The 18,717-nt window shown below is 46.4% G+C and overlaps 1 protein-coding gene across 4 annotated transcripts in view; it reads right to left on the bottom strand.

Annotated features, from left to right (window-relative positions):
* The window catches only part of LOC105024914 (collagen alpha-1(XXIII) chain), a 90,315-nt gene that overhangs the window by 14,023 nt on the left and 57,575 nt on the right, over positions 1–18,717 (bottom strand). For 2 of the 4 annotated variants that reach the window (XM_034293354.1, XM_010895212.4), the window contains exons 4-9: positions 17,694–17,701; positions 17,406–17,432; positions 14,790–14,816; positions 7,092–7,118; positions 2,193–2,219; positions 659–718 (exon numbers count right to left, since the gene is read on the bottom strand). In XM_034293354.1, the coding sequence (XP_034149245.1) occupies positions 659–718; positions 2,193–2,219; positions 7,092–7,118; positions 14,790–14,816; positions 17,406–17,432; positions 17,694–17,701 (176 nt within the window). The remainder of the gene's footprint in view (positions 1–658; positions 719–2,192; positions 2,220–7,091; positions 7,119–14,789; positions 14,817–17,405; positions 17,433–17,693; positions 17,702–18,717) is intronic. The other 2 variants (XM_034293356.1, XM_034293355.1) reach the window with 2 other exon arrangements.

The raw sequence follows: 18,717 nt of genomic DNA, 5'->3' as shown, positions 1-18,717 counted from the left end.
GCCATAAATATTATCAAGCAATGAGTGACCTAATAAAGTTGTCCAATTAGAGCTGTTCAGATTTTTTTTTACTATTAATCATGATCATCTGCAAACAGTTTCATTCATCCCAACTCACTTTCCAAAGAACTGTAACTTCCTCTCCAACTGGTTTTTTACTTTAATCGTAACCAGGCAGGAAGGTTAGTGAAAGAGTGGCAAACAGACAAGTAATTCATTATTCCCTCTGTACGTGTGTTAGATGTAAACAGCGGAAGGCAAAGTGATAGAAGTGGAGAAGGCCAGATTCAAGGGAAAGTACAGAGAAAAGAGAAGAGAAACAGGACTGAGAAGAGCCCCGAGACCAGTTCTACCTTCAGCAGGCGTTTCTGAAAAGCGTGCTGGCCGCTGGAGAGAAACCCGTGGTCGAAACGAGGGAAGATCATCTGACCCCAGAGAGAAAGGGAGAGGGAAAACCCCGCAGAGTGAAAGAAAAACAGATACAGAAAGAAATTTAAGAGCGAGAGTTACGGCCGTCGAGCGGGGCGAGGACGTCAACAGCTAGCATTCTCTGGCTTTAGGGCGAGACAAAGAGCTGAGGAAAGATTGAAAAACAACAGGAGTTGCTGGACAGAGACTCAGAGGGACCGGTTGAGAAGAATGGGCGGCTGGGACAAACCTTGACTGTGAGAATCTGATTACTGAGCAGACCTGCGGAGCCCACGAGCGCAGGGGGTCCCTATGGCATGGTTTAGACGGCGTCGGGAGGAAACAGCACAGGAAATAGCACAAAGACAACATATAAAATGTTGACCACTAAGAAATGTTGTTGTTTCCTGAATAATATATACCCGCTTTGAATTTCACAACTAATTTGGTTAAGTGGCAAGAGGTTGACATGATTGGGTAGAAAAACTGTAACCCAGCGAGTTGAATCTATGCGCTTGGTGGAGAATGCATTCACCAGCCAAAAACCACAAATATGTTTGCAGTCCATAAGGAGTTGCTAGTGCGCCACTTTGTCCAACATCAACCCGATCAGCCCTAGACGGTACTGAGACAATTCAAACCATAATGAGCGAAGCACCAGGGCATTGTCGGTATGACGCGACCAGGATTTAAACTCTGGGTAGCAATAATACATCTGTACAGCATACTGTGACTTTCCCAAATAAATTACTTCTGAATTTTTTTTTCTATGCCGTGAAGGGGGGACCACTAAAACTTTCCACCAGAAGATAGGGAGCCCCAAACCAAAACTAGCCTAGTGCCCCCAAAACATCTAGCGCCAGCCCTGTATATGAGCATGTCTACTTCTCTTGAACCGTCAGACTGGACAACAGGATTGAGACTAGTGCTCAAGCCCCAGACATCCACCTGCACTCTATGCCCTGCCAGAAGGTTACACTGCTCCAAAAGCTTTAATTCACATCCAAGGTCAGAGGAAGAAATACATCGCAGTCCCAAACAGCTTTACTAGAATACATCTAATGTCAGGTACACTGGCCAAGTTGCTGTTCACAAAGAGATTTACAAATGCTACTAATTCTTCCTCACAGTTAAAATGTTCAGTTCATGGATATTGCAACTAAGGCAAGGAATTAAACACAAGGAGGGGCTAATTGAAAAGTCAAGGGAATCCACATTTTATATGCTCAGGCAGTGGTTCAATCAATCAACACGTTTCCGAGATAAATCAAAGACAAAACCCTTAGCAGAGAGATGTGCAGCTGCACAACTTACTGTTTCTCACGGTTGTGTTGACTATATTAAAGTGAATTCTTACAGAGCAAATAAGTTGTGTTTTTGACAACCAGCAACTAGGTCTTACTTTTGTGAACTAGACTAGTGCTCGGTGAACCACAGAATGTACTTACTTTGAGGATTAAATACAATAACAAGGCAATGCCTGTTTTAATGGGCCAACCCAGAGAACCTGTTTTAAATAGACGTCTGTAGGTTTGCTGGTTACAGGTTAGGCACTAGGGTTGACTGATAGGGTTACGATAGGGCAGATGTTAGATCAAGCATCAGTTTCTTCAGGATTCCTGATTGGACGCGGACTGTATTTCTCTCTCTACCATGTAGACAGTGAGGATGTGTGGTCCTGGTGCATTAGCATTGTATTTGCCCTGAGAGAGTGGAGCTCGTCAAATCTGAGTGAGCTGATGTCTAGTGGTATTTGAAAGACATTCTGAAATATTTACTCTTACCCTGGGTCCAATATCTCCCTGGTCTCCCTAAAGAAAAGAAGAAAAATATAAATATTGGAAAATTAGAAAACAATATGGGATAATGAAGTATTTCTCAGGATCCTCAGGATAATCTCTCTGGAGTCCAAACAAGAAACAAAACAACCAATAATGTAAATATGGAATGTTTTCGGACGCCTTTAGTTTCTCCACCCTTTACTCAGTACTTTGTACAACCCTGTTTCCAAAAAAGTTGGGAATTGTAGAATGTAAAGAAAAACAGAATGCAATGAAGCAAATAATTTAAACCCTATATTCAGTAGAAAATAGCACAAAGACAACACACAATTTTGAAACTAAGAAGTTTTGTCGTTTTGAATTTCACAACTAAGTGGCAAGAGGTTGGTAACATGATTGGGTAGAAAAACTGCAACCCAGCGAGCAGCTGCGGTCAATTTGAATTGCTTTGGGTTTGCAGTATAAGACCATTTTCTCCCTGATGTAACTTCTCTCTACGCTTGGATTCTTCTAAAGCTTGCTCAATATTTTTTTAATCAGTTGGCATCTAGAAAATCACATTGTAGGATTTTTTATGAATTCATTGGTAAATTCCTATAACTTCTTCTTTAAGAGGCTCCTCTGTCCTCCACTCGTTACCTGTATTAACGGCACCTGTTTGAACTTGTTATCAGTATAAAAGACACCTGTCCACAACCTCAAATAGTCACGCTCCAAACTCCACTATGGCCAAGACCAAAGAGCTGTCAAAGGACACCAGAAACAAAATTGTAGACCAGCACCAGTCTGGGAAGACTGAATCTGCAATAGGTAAGCAGCTTGGTGTGAAGAAATCAACAGTGGGAGCAATTATAAGAAAATGGAAGACATACAAGACCACTGATAATCTCCCTCGATCAAGGGCTCCACGCAAGATCTCACCCTGTGGGGTCAAAATGATCACAAGAATGGTGAGCAAAAATCCCAGAACCACACGGGGGGACCTAGTGAATGACCTGCAGAGAGCTGGGTCCTGCAATGCCAGAAGTGTCCCCCTGCTTAAGCCAGTACATGTCCAGGCATGTCTGAGGTTTGCTAGAGGGCATTTGGATGGTCCAGAAGAGGATTGGGAGAATATCATATGGTCAGATGAAACAAAAATATAACTTTTTGGTAAAAACTCAACTCGTCGTGTTTGGAGGAGAAAGAATGCTGAGTTGCATCCAAAGAACACCATACCTACTGTGAAGCATAGGGGTGGAAACATCATGCTTTGGGGCTGTTTTTCTGCAAAGGGACCAGGACGACTGATCTGTGTAAAGGAAAGAATTAATGGGGCCATGTATCGTGAGATTTTGAGTGAAAACTTCCTTCCATCAGCAAGGGCATTGAAGATGAAACGTGGCTGGGTCTTTCAGCATGACAATGATCCCAAACACACTGCCCGGGCAACGAAGGAGTGGCTTCGTAAGAAGCATTTCAAGGTCCTGGAGTGGCCTAGCCAGTCACCAGATCTCAACCCCATAGAAATTCTTTGGAGGGCGTTGAAAGTCTGTGTTGCCCAGCGACAGCCCCAAAACATCACTGCTCTAGAGGAGATCTGCATGGAGGAATGAGCCAAAATATCAGCAACAGTGTATGAAAACCTTGTGAAGAGTTACAGAAAACGTTTGACCTCTGTCATTGCCAACAAATGGTATATAACAAAGTATTCGATTAACTTTTGTTATTGACCAAATACTTATTTTCCACCATAATTTACCAATAAATTCATAAAAAATCCTACAATGTGATTTTCTGGATATTTTTTTCTCATTTTGATGAAAATTACAGGCCTCTCTCATCTTTGCAAGTGGGAGAACTTGCACAATTGGTGGCTGACTAAATACTTTTTTGCCCCAATGTACATCTAATGTCAGGTACACTGACATTAGATGGTCGGGGGCCCAAAGTGAGTTTGGGGATCTCATTATCTACGGTACATAATATCATTAAAAGATTCAGAGAATCTGGAGATATCTCTGTATGCAAGGGACAAGGCCGAAAACCATATTGGATGGCTGTGATCTTTGAGTCCTCATGCGCCACTGCATTAAAAACAGACATGATTCTGTAGTGGATATCACAGCATGGGCTTCATAAATAGCTTCATATGATCACTATCCTTAAATAAAAGTAAAAAAATCAGTCATATTTTCAAAATCAATTCCAAAATGTCACAATTTCTGCCAGAGTATGCAAACTTATGAGCACAACTGTAGATCTTCTCAGGCAACTGTCAGATTGGATGTGGAGTGGCAGTGAACTCTGATCTTCAGGTCTCAAAGTCTGGCCTTTGGTTGAGTCATTCAAGAACATTCACTGACTTGTCCCAAAGCCACTCCAGCTTTGTCTTGGCTGTGTGCTTAGGGTCATTGTTGTGAAGTCTTATCTGAAGTCCTGTGCTCTCTCAATCAGGTATTCTTCAAGGACCTCTCTGTACCCATGGTACCTTGTTTTCACCAGATGTAGCAATTGACATTCAGGACTAATAGTCAGAGTCCTTTAGGTAGCATGTCCTATGCCTTTTACTCAGGAGTGTCATTCATCTACCCACTCTGCTATTAAGGCCTGATTGTCCTTCTGGCTGGTTCTCTCATCTTTGCAAAGAAACTCTCCCTGATCAAGGCCCTTCTTGTCCAGTTACTGTACTTAGTCTGACCGGACATCCAGCTCTAGGAAGAGTCATGATGGTTCCAATTTCTTCCATTTCATAATGATGAAGCCCACTGTCCTTTTAGGAACGTTCAACGTTTCAGAGACCTTTTTTATATTCAGATCTATTCCTCTAAACAATTATATCTCTGATATATGGACAAATCACATCCAATTCATTGAATTTCCCACAGTTGGACTCTAATAAGAGACATCTGAAGGATGATCAAAGGACAAACAATGCATCTGAAGTCGATTTGGAGTGTCCTGGCTAAGGTTCTGAATACACATAACGCTCAAAAAAATGAAGGGAACACTTAAATCACACATTGGGTATTGAACAAAATATATTAAAGATCAAAACCTTACCGTACATTGTGCAATTAGTTGAGAACAAAATTACGTAACAGCAGTCAATGGAAACCAAAATCACCAATCGACTGAGGGCTGGATTCAAACTCACACTGAAAATCGAAGTAACCAATTGAAATCACAGGCTTTTCCAACTTGCAAGAATTTTTTTCACGGACAATGTCTGGGCATGCTCCTGATGAGACAGCAGATGATGTCCTGGGGGATTCTCCTACCAGACCTGAATCAGGGCATCCGTGAGCTCCTGGACAGTCTGTGGCACAACTTGGTGGCGTTGGATGGACTGATACATAAAGTCCCAGAGGTTCTCAATTGGATTCAGGTCTGGGGAACATGAGGGCCAGTCAATCATCAATGCCTTTGCCATCCAGGAACTGCCTACACACTCTGGCCACATGAGGCTGGCATTGTCCTGCACCAGAAGGAACCCAGGTCATACTGCTCCAGCGTAAGGTCGGATGATGTGTCTGAGGATTAAATCCTGGTACCAAACAGCTGTCATGGTACTGTTGGCTAGCATGTGGAGGTCTGTGTGACAAGTATATGCCTCCCCAGACCATCGTTGACCCACTGCCTAAACGGTCATACTGGATGAGGTTGCAGGCAGCATAAAATTCACCATGGCATCTCCAGACACTTTCATGTCTGTCACATGTGCACAGTGTAAACCTGCTCTTATCTGTGAAGAGAACAGGGCGCCAATAACAGACCTGCCAATTCTGGTGTTCTCTGCCAATTCATCAATCGAGATTGGCTCAATGCCAATCGAGCTGCACAGTGCTGGGCTGTGAGCACAGGTCCCACTAGAAGATGTCGGGCCCTCATGCCACCCTCATGGAGTCTGTTTCTGACAGTTTGGTCAAGTAAACTAGTAGTCTGCTGGAGGTCATTTTGCTGGAGCAGATACCGGTCCTGTTGCTGGGTTAATGCCCATTTATGCCCCTGTCTAGCTCTCCTTGTTTAATGGCTCGTCTCCTGGTATCTCCTCTTTTCTCTTGAGATCGTACTGGGAGACAAAGCAAACCTTCTTGCGACGGCATGTATGGATGTGCCATCCTGGAGGAGCTGGACAAACTGTGCAACCTGAATGAGCTCCAGTTACCACCTAATGCTACCAGTACACGAGCAAAATGCAAACCTTAGAATCAGTCAGGAAAGATAAGGAGTGAGCAACAGTCTGTGGCCACCACCTGCAAAACCATTCCCTTTTTGGGGGTTGTCTTGCTGTTGCCACTCCAGTGCACCTGTTGTCACTTTCATTTGCACCAAAACAGTTGACATTGATTCACAATCGCTTATGCTCCCAAAGTGGACAGAATTATATCCCTGAAGATTAATTGACTTGGGGTTATACTGTGATGATTACATGTTCCCTTAATTTTTTGAGCAATGTATATCTGTGAATAATTACATTTGTAATGTATGTTTATTTGACCGGTACAGTATATCAAAGGTGCAAAGCAATTCAAGAATGTTTCATGTTCACAATGATATGCCTTTTAATTGTACAGATGTGAAATTGTGTAACTTTTGTCAGCTGTTAAACCTGTTCCTACATTTCGATCAAATGTAAGGATTTTTAAAATATATGTAAAGACTTTTCAGATGTGATGATTTGTTACTTATAGCTGAGTCAGAGGTGTTAAGCCTTAAGAATTTGAACTCAGCAACAAAGAAATTTAATATCAATTATTCTATAGATCTAAGTGTACAATAGTGTTCCAGCAGTTTAAGTCTATGCCACCAGTTTACATGCACTGCAGCACAGCCCACTGAGATATCAGCAGAAAGGCTCCATCTTTCCCCACTGAATACAATTGCCCAAAAACATATCTTAAAAGAGTGTGTTTCTCATACCTTGTCTCCTTTCAGCCCAGGCAATCCCTAAAAATGAGACAGAAAAACAAAATATCATTATGAACAAGAAACCAGGCAAGCCTAGTTCAGCCGGACCGCAATAGAAAGCATTGCCCTCTTGAGATTCTAACCAGGGTCGCCCACGTGAAAGGCTGTGTTACTAACCAATACAACACAGAGCTCTACTTTCATTGGGTGTCAGTATAGCCTCCATCCTGAACAAGGCCTCTTTTGCCACAGGCCGTTTTAACAGCTAAGTGGCCATTTGTGACCGATATTGTTACAGATACACTGACTAACGTTTCTTACTAAGTTTACCTCGACCACAAATAGCGTCTATGAACTGTTAGCTTTTGCCAGTGGCCATTTCAACAGCTAATTGGCCATTCATGAATGACATTGATACAGTTAAACTGACTAACGTTTCTTACTAAGTTTACCTCGACCTGTTTTAGCCGGCGAAGTTCTCGTCTATATGGAATAATTGGGGGTGTAGGAGCTCAGCCCTAAGCGCATTATCCTCAACAGAACCAACTAATTGCAATGACTTTGTGATGAGGTATCCGCATAAAGCCTTTTCCGTGAGTTTAGATTGAGACAATGCATTTCTCCCCATGTGAGCTTTTGGAGTGATGGACACTGACGATTCACAATTCTCACAGTTAGAGTGGGTTTTATAGCCTATGTCCATATATTGATTCCTCTGTATATATAACCAGAACAGATCCCTGAATAATTACACCAGGGGATCCATTCTGTCTAAGCTGTTTTAGTTTATCTGACAAGACCTCACAATTAACGAAACAACTGAACATTGAGTTGTACCACCTTAAAGACAATGTAATCGGATCATGTCAGAAGAAAATAGTACTCTCCCAACAATTCAGGCTAAAGTAGCACATATGAAAATCATTTACTCTTATTTTCCTTGGTAAGTATAACTGACAACACATTCTCATATACAGCTTAGACCTGTTGAAGCAATTAGGGTTAAACTGCTTTGCTTAATTGTCAGAACGACAGATTGTTCCCCATGCCGACTCAGAGATTTGTTCTTTTACAGAGGACCACTTTAATCAAAACAAAACACTTTCATTATTGTGTGTGACATTGCTTCCATTACTCCTCCTGTACAGCTGTGGCCTCTATAAATACAGGCATCTGGAAAGGGCTGCCTGCCTACAGGGGTTTATGTAGCACACAGATGGTTGGGAATGGAAGGCCTCTCGGGGCCAGGAGCGCTGCTTAATCAAGGTGAATCAAAGTTCATAATGTCAGACGTCTCCCCTAACCAGAGGGTGCAATATAATAACGCCCTATCAAGTGGTTAATGAAGGATTGTTTTGGCAGCCACACATTTGCACAGTGCATGGGCACTGGAACCCTGGGTGTTTTTACTGGAACCCTGGGTGTTTTTACTGGAACCCTGGGTGTTTTTACTGGAACCCTGGGTGTTTTTACTAGAACACTGGGTGTTTTTATTGGAACCCTGGGTGTTTTTATTGGAACCCTGGGTGTTTCTTCATCCAAACCCAGGAGTTTAAGAGAGGAAGACAGAAGGATTCAAAAATTCGATTTAATAGGATACCTGGCCTCTTTCAGGGCCAGGAGCCCGCTGTGGAAGATGACGTTTATTCCACAGAATCAAGAATTTATAGCTATACTAGAACACAGTAAGAAATATAACAAATGAAGTACGACTCCACAAGATTTGCCGGTTAAACACTTTGAAATGCATTCTAAGTAAAAAAATATTGCAATATATGGTGCCTTCGGAGGTATTCTGACCCCTTCAGTTCCTCCGCATTTGTTTTTGAAGATATAGATCTGGGGAATGTAGTAAATACATTCCTAAAGAAGTCCGCAGGGGCACAGTGTAAAATGGAAGATGTTTGAAACAACTGATTGTTGGCCATCCAGCCAAACTAAGTAACCAGGGAAGAAGGTTCTGGTCAAGGAGGTGACTGCGAAGCCAATGGCCACTCTGACAGAACTTCAAAGCTCCTCAGTAGAGATCAGTGAACCTGTCAGGAGGCCACTATCTCTGCTGAACTCCATCAATCAGGACTTTAGCAGACATTTTTAAGCAAAAGGCATATGACATGCAGCCAGAAGGACTCTGAAACAAATAGGAAAAAGATTCTCTGATCTGATGAGAACTAAATCAAACGAAGTGTTACATCTTGAAAACACAAGGTACTGCTCCAGCAGTTGTGCAACGGTGGTAGAGTCAAACCAAAGGAGGCTAAATGCTGCGATAGCTGCCAAAGGTGCTTCTGCAAAGTCCTGAATAAAAGGTCTGAATACTTGACATACATACATGACATTTCAGGGTTTTTTTCCAAGAATTTTTCACAAATGTCTAACTTGTCTTTGCTTTGTCATTTTGGGGTATTGTGTGTAGATTAATGGCACATTTTGTAATAATTTAGAAAGAAGACTATAACACAACCAAATATAGAAAATGAAAGGGGTCTGATTACCTTCCAAAGGCACTATAAATAAGGAAAGATTTGTTTTAATATGCAGTGTGTCACGGCTTCGGGGTGTGGGAACAAGGAGGAGCAGGAGAAGGCGTGGTAGAAGGATATTTAATGGTATCCAGGAGAGATATACAATATATATGGTACGAAGCGTCGCACAGCTCTTTGACACTGTCGGAGACAATCACACACAAAGACAGGGGGAGCAGAGGGAACATATATACCGGGGGGAAACAGCGATGATGAGGAACAGGTGCACTAAACGGGACACAGGTGAAATGTATGATGAGACGGTGGTGTCAGAAAGCCGGTGACGTCGACCGCTGGGGCCCGCCCACTGCAGGGGGAGGTGAACCAGCAGAGGTCGCAGTTGTCACAGTACCCCCCCCCTGACGCGCGGCCCCAGCCGCGCGACGACGCCGGCCTCGGGGCCGACCCGGGGGGCGCGGAGCAGGGCGGTCCGGCCGACGCCGATGGAAGTCGCGGACAAGGACGGGAGCCAGGACGTCCTTCACCGGAACCCAGCTCCGCTCCTCCGGGCCGTACCCCTCCCACTCCACGAGGTACTGGAGGCCCCCCGTCCGGCGCCTCGAGTCAATGATGGAGCGGACAGAGTACGCCGGGGCCCCCTCGATGTCCAGAGGGGGAGGGGGCACCTCCCGCACCTCACACCCCTGGAGGGGACCATCCACCACCGGCCTGAGGAGAGACACATGAAACGAGGGGTTAATACGGTAGTCGGGGGGAAGGCGTAACCGATATGTTACCTCGTTGACTCTCCTCAGGACTTTAAAAGGCCCCACAAACCGCGGGGCCAGCTTCCGGCAGGGCAGGCGGAGGGGCAGGTCCCTGGACGAGAGCCAGACCCGGTCGCCCGGCCGATACACCGGGGCCTCCCCGCGGTGGCGGTCTGCATTGGTCTTTTGACGGCGGACAGCGAGCCGGAGGCGGGATTGTACTGCCTCCCATGTGCCCGCTGCCCGCCGGAACCAGTCGTCCACCGCAGGGGTACCGGTCTGGCTCGGCGTCCACGGCGCCAGGACCGGCTGGTAGCCCAGGACACACTGGAAAGGCGTCACGCCCGTGGAGGAGTGGTGCAGAGAATTCAGTGCGTATTCTGCCCACGGCAGAAACTCTGCCCACTCCCCCGGCCGGTCCTGGCAGTAGGACCGGAGGAACCTACCCACTTCTTGATTGACCCGTTCCACCTGCCCGTTGGACTGGGGATGGTAGCCCGAGGTCAGGCTGACCGAGATCCCCAGGTGCTGCATAAATGCCTTCCACACCCTAGACGTGAATTGGGGACCCCGGTCAGACACGATGTCCTCGGGCACCCCATAGTGCCGGAAGACGTGTGTGAACAGGGCCTCCGCGGTCTGTAGGGCAGTAGGAAGGCCGGGCAGAGGCAAGAGGCGGCAGGACTTCGAAAACCGATCCACAACGACCAGGATGGTGGTATGGCCCTGGGAAGGGGGGAGATCTGTCAAGAAATCAACAGAAATGTGGGACCATGGCCGTTGTGGAATGGGCAAGGGGTGCAACTTGCCCACAGGTAGGTGCCGGGGTGCCTTACTCTGGGCACACACCGAGCAGGAAGAGACGTATACCCTGACGTCCTTAGCTAAAGTGGGCCACCAGTACTTACCGGCCAGGGCGCGCACTGTTGGCCCGATGCCAGGATGACCGGAGGAGGGAGATGTATGCGCCCAGTAGATGAGGCGGTCGCGGACAGACGCCGGCACATACGTACGGCCCTCAGGGCATATGGGCGGAGAGGGCTCGTCGCGCTGCGCTCCGGCGATGTCCGCGTCCAGTTCCCATACCACCGGTGCCACAATGCATGACTCCGGGAGCACGGGAGCATCATCCACTGGCCTCTCCTCCGTGTCATGCTGGCGGGACAGCGCGTCAGCCCCGACGTTCTTACTCCCCGGCCTGTAGGTGAGAGTAAACACAAACCGGGTGAAGAACATAGCCCACCTTGCCTGGCGAGGGGTCAGCCTCCTCGCTGCCCGCATGTACTCCAGGTTCCGGTGGTCAGTCCAGACGAGGAAAGGGTGTTTAGCCCCCTCTAACCAGTGCCTCCACGCCGACAGAGCTCGAACCACGGCCAGCAGCTCACGATCACCAATGTCGTAGTTCCGCTCCGCCGCACTGAGCTTCTGGGAGAAGAAGGCACAGGGACGGAGCGTGTTACGACACCCCGTCCGTTGGGAGAGGATGGCACCGAGCCCACAATCGGACGCGTCCACCTCCACGATGAACTGGAGCGACGGGTCGGGATGGGCCAGGACCGGAGCGGTGGTGAAACGATGTTTCAGTTCCACAAACGCCCGCTCCGCGTCCACGGTCCACCGCAACCGGGTCGCCCCCCCTTTCAGAAGGGAGGTGATCGGAGCCGCTACCTGGCTAAAGCCCCGGATAAACCTCCTATAGTAATTGGAGAAGCCTAAGAAACGTTGCACGTCCTTAACCGTGGTTGGGGTCGGCCAATTACGCACGGCGTCAATGTGAGGCTCCTCCATAGCCACACCTGTGCTGGAAAAGCGATAACCCAGGAAGGACACAGACGACTGGAAAAACAGACACTTCTCGGCTTTCACGTACAGGTCATGCTCCAGCAGTCGAGCCAGCACTCTGCGCACTAACGAGACATGTTTGGCGCGGGTGGCAGTGAATATCAAGATGTCATCAATATACACTACCACTCCTTCGCACAACAAGTCTCGGAATACGTCGTTGACGAAGGACTGGAAGACTGAAGGAGCATTCATCAACCCGTACGGCATCACTAAATACTCGTAATGGCCAGACGTGGTACTAAAAGCGGTTTTCCATTCGTCTCCTTCCCGGATACGCACCAGGTTATAGGCACTCCTGAGGTCTAATTTAGTGAAAAAGCGGGCCCCGTGCATCCTCTCCACCTCCGCAGAGATCAAAGGGAGAGGGTAGCGGAACGGAATGGTGATCTTGTTCAGCGCCCGGTAATCGATGCACGGGCGCAAACCACCGTCCTTCTTTTTCACAAAAAAGAAACTCGAGGAGACCTGTGACTTGGAGGGCCTGATGTAGCCCTGTTCCAACGCTTCCGCAACGTAGGCGTTCATAGTCTCCGTTTCGGTGCGGGACAGTGGATACACGTGACCCTTCGGGAGTGCGGCTCCGTCAACGAGGTCTATCGCACAATCCCCCAGCCGGTGTGGTGGCAACACAGCAGCCTTGGCTTTGGAGAAAACCGTAGCCAAGTCCCTGTATTCGGGGGGAATGGGCACGGCGGGCGCACTGTCTGGACTTTCCACCGAGGTCGAGCCAACGGAAACACCCAAACACCTACCCTGGCACTTCCGCGACCACCCCGACAGACGTCGACTAGACCAGGAGATGAAGGGGTCGTGTAGGGACAACCAGGGGAAACCTAAAACGACTGGGAACGTGGGAGAGTCGATGATGTGGAATGTAATGGTTTCGCTGTGTCGGCTGTCGGTAATCAGGAGGAGGGGAACAGTGCAACTCGTGACCAGACCGGACCCTAGTGGCCGGCTGTCTAAAGCTCTCACGGGCAGGGGGGTGTCGAGGTCCAGGGGAGGGGTATGTGCGACCGTAGGGCAAAAGACCTATCCATGAAATTCCCGGCTGCGCCTGAGTCTACCAGCGCCTTACACCGGGCAAGCAGCGGAAATCCGGGGAACCTAACAGGGACAGTGCACATAGAGAGGGAAGAGGTTAGTGGTGAATGTGCATGTGCTACCTGGGGTGATGCGGAAGTGCCCTGCCTGTCGCCTCTTGACTCAGGGAGGGAGGTGCGGCGTGGTGCAGTATTACGGCCTCGTTGCCCCCTGGAGGCATTCCGCACCTGCCCTCCCCGACGTCTGCCCGGCAGTGCAGCCGCCCCCAATTCCACGGGGACGGCGGTGACGGGTTGGCAGGGTGGAACGGGCGGGCCTCTACCGGGACGTCCTCGGGCAGCTAGCAGGTTGTCGAGACGGATGGAGATGTCCGCCAGTTGGTCAAAGGAGAGGGACACGTCTCGACAAGCCAGCTCCCTCCGGACGTCCTCGCGTAGGCTACACCGGTAGTGGTCGATCAGAGCCCGCTCGTTCCACCCCGATCCCGCTGCCAGGGTCCGGAACTCCAGAGCGAACTCCTGCGCCGATCTCGTCTCCTGCCGTAGGTGGAACAGTCGTTCACCCGCCTCTCTCCCTTCGTGCGGATGGTCAAACACGACTCGGAAGCGGCGGGTGAACTCAGCGTAGCTGCCCTGGGTGGGCTGCTCGAAGTTCCAAACGGCGGTGGCCCACTCCAGGGCTCTCCCGGACAGGCAGGAGACGAGTGAAGAGATCTTCTGGGCTTCGGTCGGCGCAGGATACAATGCCTGGAGCGCGATGTCCAGTTGCAGCAGGAAACCCTGGCAGCGGTCCGCCGCCCCGTCGTAGGCCCTGGGTAGCGGAATGGCCATCGCTCCCGTGTTGGGCGGCGTGGCTTGGGGAGGCGTAGAGACGGCCGGTGCTGCGGGGTTCCGCTGGCTCAGCTCTAAGCGCTGCACCGCTTTCAGTACGCTGTCCATTGCAGCGCCTAGGCTGGCCAGCATTGTTGAGTGTACTTGAACTGCCTCCGCAACACCGACCTCGCCTGTGGCTCCTTCAGGCTCCATATCCTTGTTGTAGTATAGGTGTGTGATTCTGTCACGGCTTCGGGGTGTGGGAACAAGGAGGAGCAGGAGAAGGCGTGGTAGAAGGATATTTAATGGTATCCAGGAGAGATATACAATATATATGGTACGAAGCGTCGCACAGCTCTTTGACACTGTCGGAGACAATCACACACAAAGACAGGGGGAGCAGAGGGAACATATATACCGGGGGGAAACAGCGATGATGAGGAACAGGTGCACTAAACGGGACACAGGTGAAATGTATGATGAGACGGTGGTGTCAGAAAGCCGGTGACGTCGACCGCTGGGGCCCGCCCACTGCAGGGGGAGGTGAACCAGCAGAGGTCGCAGTTGTCACACAGTGTAGTTTTTGTTATAGTTCCTGTATTGTTTGTTTGTCTGTGTTCAGACAGAATTTGACACACATAATTAGAAAAAAAAAATAATAATAATTCTAATAAACCCATAATTGAGCAGAGTTACAGTGTTTAAAGGGCACTGTGAGCTGTGAGGGAAACATCCACACCATATCACAACATCAAGATGATGAACATCGGTACTTACAGGCTTCCCATCCATTCCCAGAGGGCCCTGGAATACAGAAGAGAATATGCATTATCTCATCAAGAAAACATAATATAGATATAATACCATATCAATAGATGTTAGCGATATTAACTCCAGATAAATACAGTTCCACAGATACATACTGTAAATTACTTCATGAAGAACATACTACATAATGTTTAAAAACAGTTGCAGGCTAGTTTTGGTACTCAATTGTAGGTACAATTAGGTTGAAAAATATTTGAACACTGACTCACAACTTTCATAATTTTTGTTCTGTACGCCACCACAATGGATTTGAAATGAAACAACTGAGATGATATTGAAGAGCTGACTTTCAGCTTTAATTCAAGGGGTTGAACAAAAATATCGTATGAAACGTTTAGGTATTTCAAAAATGTTCGCACACAGTCCCCTTATTTCAGGGGCTCAAATGTAATTGGACAAATAAACACAAATATACATAAATGTAAATGGAACACAATGGTCATCACTACACGCTGGGTTTCCTCGTTTGTGAATCTTTGCCAGGCCTTTACTGCAGCTGTCTTCAGTTGTTGTTTGTTTGTGGGTCTTTCTGTCTTAAGTTTTGTCTTCAACAAGTGAAATGCATGCTTGATCGTGTTGAGATCAGGTGATTGACTCAGCCGTAACAGAATATTCCACTTTTCTGCCTTAAAAAACTCCTGGGTTGCTTTCACAGTATTGTTCATATGAAAAAGTGAAACGCTGTCCAATCAATTTAGCTGAATTTGGCTGAATCTGAGAAGACAATATATCCCTATACACTTCAGAATTCACCCAGCTGCTTCTGTCTTCTGTCACATTATCAGTAAACACTAGTGACCCAGTGCCATTGGAAGCCATGCATGCCCATGCCATCACACTGCCTCCACCATGTTGTACAGATGATGTGTTACGCTTCGGATCATGAGCCGTTCCAAGCCACCTCCATACTTTTTTCTTCCCATCTTTCGGGTACAGGTTGATCTTAATTTCATCTGTCCAAAGATTGCTTTTTCCAGAACTGTGCTGGCTTTTTTAGATAATTTTGGCAAAATCTGGTCTTTCTATTCTTGAAGCTTATGAATGGTTTGGACCTTGTGGTGAACCCTCTGTAAAGTCCTCTCTTTCTGGTTGACTTGGATAATGATATGCCTACAATCAATGGAGAGTGTTCTTCACTTGGCTGGATGTTGTGAAGGAGTTTCTCTTTACCGTGGTACGGATCCTACAATCATCCACCACTGTTGTCATCCATGGATGTCCAGGCCTTTTTGTGGTTGCAGAGCTCACCCGTGCATTCATTTTTTTCTCAGAATGTACTAAACGGTTGATTTGGCCACTCCTATAGTTCCTACTATCTCTATGATGGATTTTCTTTGCAGCCTAAGGATGGTCTGTTTCACTTGCATTGAGAGCTCCTTTGACCACATATGGTTATGGGTTCACAGCAACAGCATCCAAATGTGAATGCCACACCTGGAATCAACTCCAGACCTTTTACCTGCTTAATTGATGAAAAAATAACAAAGGAATAGCCCACACCTCTCCATGAAACAGCTTTTGAGTCAATTGTCCAATTACTTTTGGTCCCTTGAAAAAGAGTGGGCTGTGTATTAAAGAGCTGTAATTCCTAAACCCTTCCTCCATTTTTGATGTGAATACCCTCAAATTAACGCTGAGAGACGGCATGTTAAGCCAATATTAATTACTTAACTGTAACTTGAATATATAACAAAAATAACAAAACTTGTGTCACTGTCCAATTATTTCCGTACCTAACTGTAAGAATGAAATTCACTCTATCATCCACAATATCTTTACAGCAAAGCCATGATGTGCTGTGGGTTGCTGTCCAGTGCTGCACGAGTATTGAAATGCTCTTCAAAGTTGTTCCAAAGAACAATCATAATATTTCACAGTTAGTAAAGTGAAAGCAAAATAATATTTCACAGCTTGTGAAATTCACATGGATTCACAACAACAGAAGAGACCCATCAACTGTTCAGTTACTTGGGAGGGGTGTTATCAGTCTAACTGGGCCCGGATGTGGTTTTACTGAGCAGAGCTTGGACCCATGTCAATATTGTTACAGCAGCAACTTCACCGTGGGGTGCATTTCTCCATGGTTCTGAACTAACCAAAACTAAGCAACTAAGTCAACACACGCAACATAGTCTTGCATATACTTCTGTCCAAAATCATGTTGTTTGGTTTCCGGTTTCAGGAAGGCAGTTTGTTTATTTAGAAAGAAACTTATATGGGCAAGAATAGAAGACTTGTAAGTAGATGTTTTTTTAACATATGTATTTGGTGAAATGTTATGTTGTATTCGACAGGAAAGTGGTGAATGATATAGATTTTGCTGAAAGAGAATGAAGTGGGATCTGAACCATGTAGCAGCTGCACATCATTAGACCACTGGACTGGCCCAGGTCTCTACATGCAGAGATCTGTTACTTGTACATCCAGCAGATGGCGCCCTTTTCTTCTAAGAGAGGTAGAGGCGACGCAAAATAGGAGAACTGCTGAGCTAGAGTCAACCTAAAATACATCCAAATACAATATAGTTGTACTTTTTTGAGGAATTAGAATTAGAGGGGCATTTACCGGATAACCATTCTGTCCAGGCGTTCCCTGTTCAGGGAAGTAAGGAGAATAGAACTAAGGATTAGGATTAAAAATCAGGATTTGTTTAAACAATCCTTCTCTGACAGACTTTCCCATTTTAATGTTGCAATGCTTAAAACCTCGCCTGTGCCGTTAAAAGAACCAACACATTTAGCTGTCTTTGTGTAAGGCATGCATTCACTTACCTTATTTGAAGCACAGCCCACAAAATTAGTGAGGACCAAATTTATCCCCACGCACATCTAATAAAATGAACATTTTACTTACGGGAGATCCTGAAAGAAAAACAAAAGGACAGAAAATAACAGTCAGTGCAAGAGATCTTCATAAATTGAATTGATAACATTTCCTTTCATGGAGTTGTACGTTAAGTCTGATGGAGGTGGATTGTTAGACCAAACGCCCCCAACCGGGGGTTGTCTCATGCTGGTTCCACAACAAAACATGCTTTACATCTGACTCCTTCAAATCATTAATGACCTTGACTACTAGGTCGTCGTCGTGACCCAAACAAAGTTCCCATGATGCTTTTGTTTGTTCGGCTTGTCATTACAATCAACAGACACCGTGACGACGTAATGTGTTTGATTACACAAGCTTTTCCCCTCCGTTCTTTGTTCTGTCCGCATGTGAGAACACAGAGACACACGTCTCGTGTCACGACGAGGATATTCAGGGTTGTGTAACAACGACGTTCTCCTTCAGAAATGATTAGGGACAGAGATTTGCGGGGGAAGGTGCCGGGGCTGTCGGGGTCCGTTCTGGCTTGTCAGGAGTCAGGACCACTAAATCCAGGCTGCTGTGGTAGCTACAGCATCTTGGGACCTGATATAGATGGAAGTTCCCACAGAGAGAGATAAACTGAGCCGAGGTTAATATAGAACTCATATAGCAATGGAAATGGTTGAAACACCTTTATCTTTCCAGGGACTAACTAACCCTCATTAAGTGTATGCATAATGCCTGGTGACAATATATCATTACTGGCAAACAAAAACTGGGTTAGAACTATAAAAAATAACCTATGTTGTATTTGTGAACTTAATTGTATGATAATACTGTATGAATGTGGAGTAAATACATTCAGATCAAAAGTTTTTTTTTAATTTTTTAATTATATTTCTCGGTCACTTTAGCTTTTGAAAATAAGCTTTTCAAGGACTTTTGTTAAAGCTGAGTAGTTTCCCATGAGTTGTGCTTGATCCTGTCATTAGAATGAACTTAGTGCCATACTGTGTACTGTATAATAGGTCCACTGGCTTCGCTCTCTTCGCTCTCTCTCTGAATAATG

Source organism: Esox lucius, chromosome 7 (genome assembly GCF_011004845.1).
Source record: "Esox lucius isolate fEsoLuc1 chromosome 7, fEsoLuc1.pri, whole genome shotgun sequence".
Classification (NCBI taxonomy): Eukaryota; Metazoa; Chordata; class Actinopteri; order Esociformes; family Esocidae; genus Esox; species Esox lucius.
The sequence above is the reverse complement of the archived record's forward strand: the minus strand, read 5'-3'. Positions and strand labels throughout refer to the sequence as shown.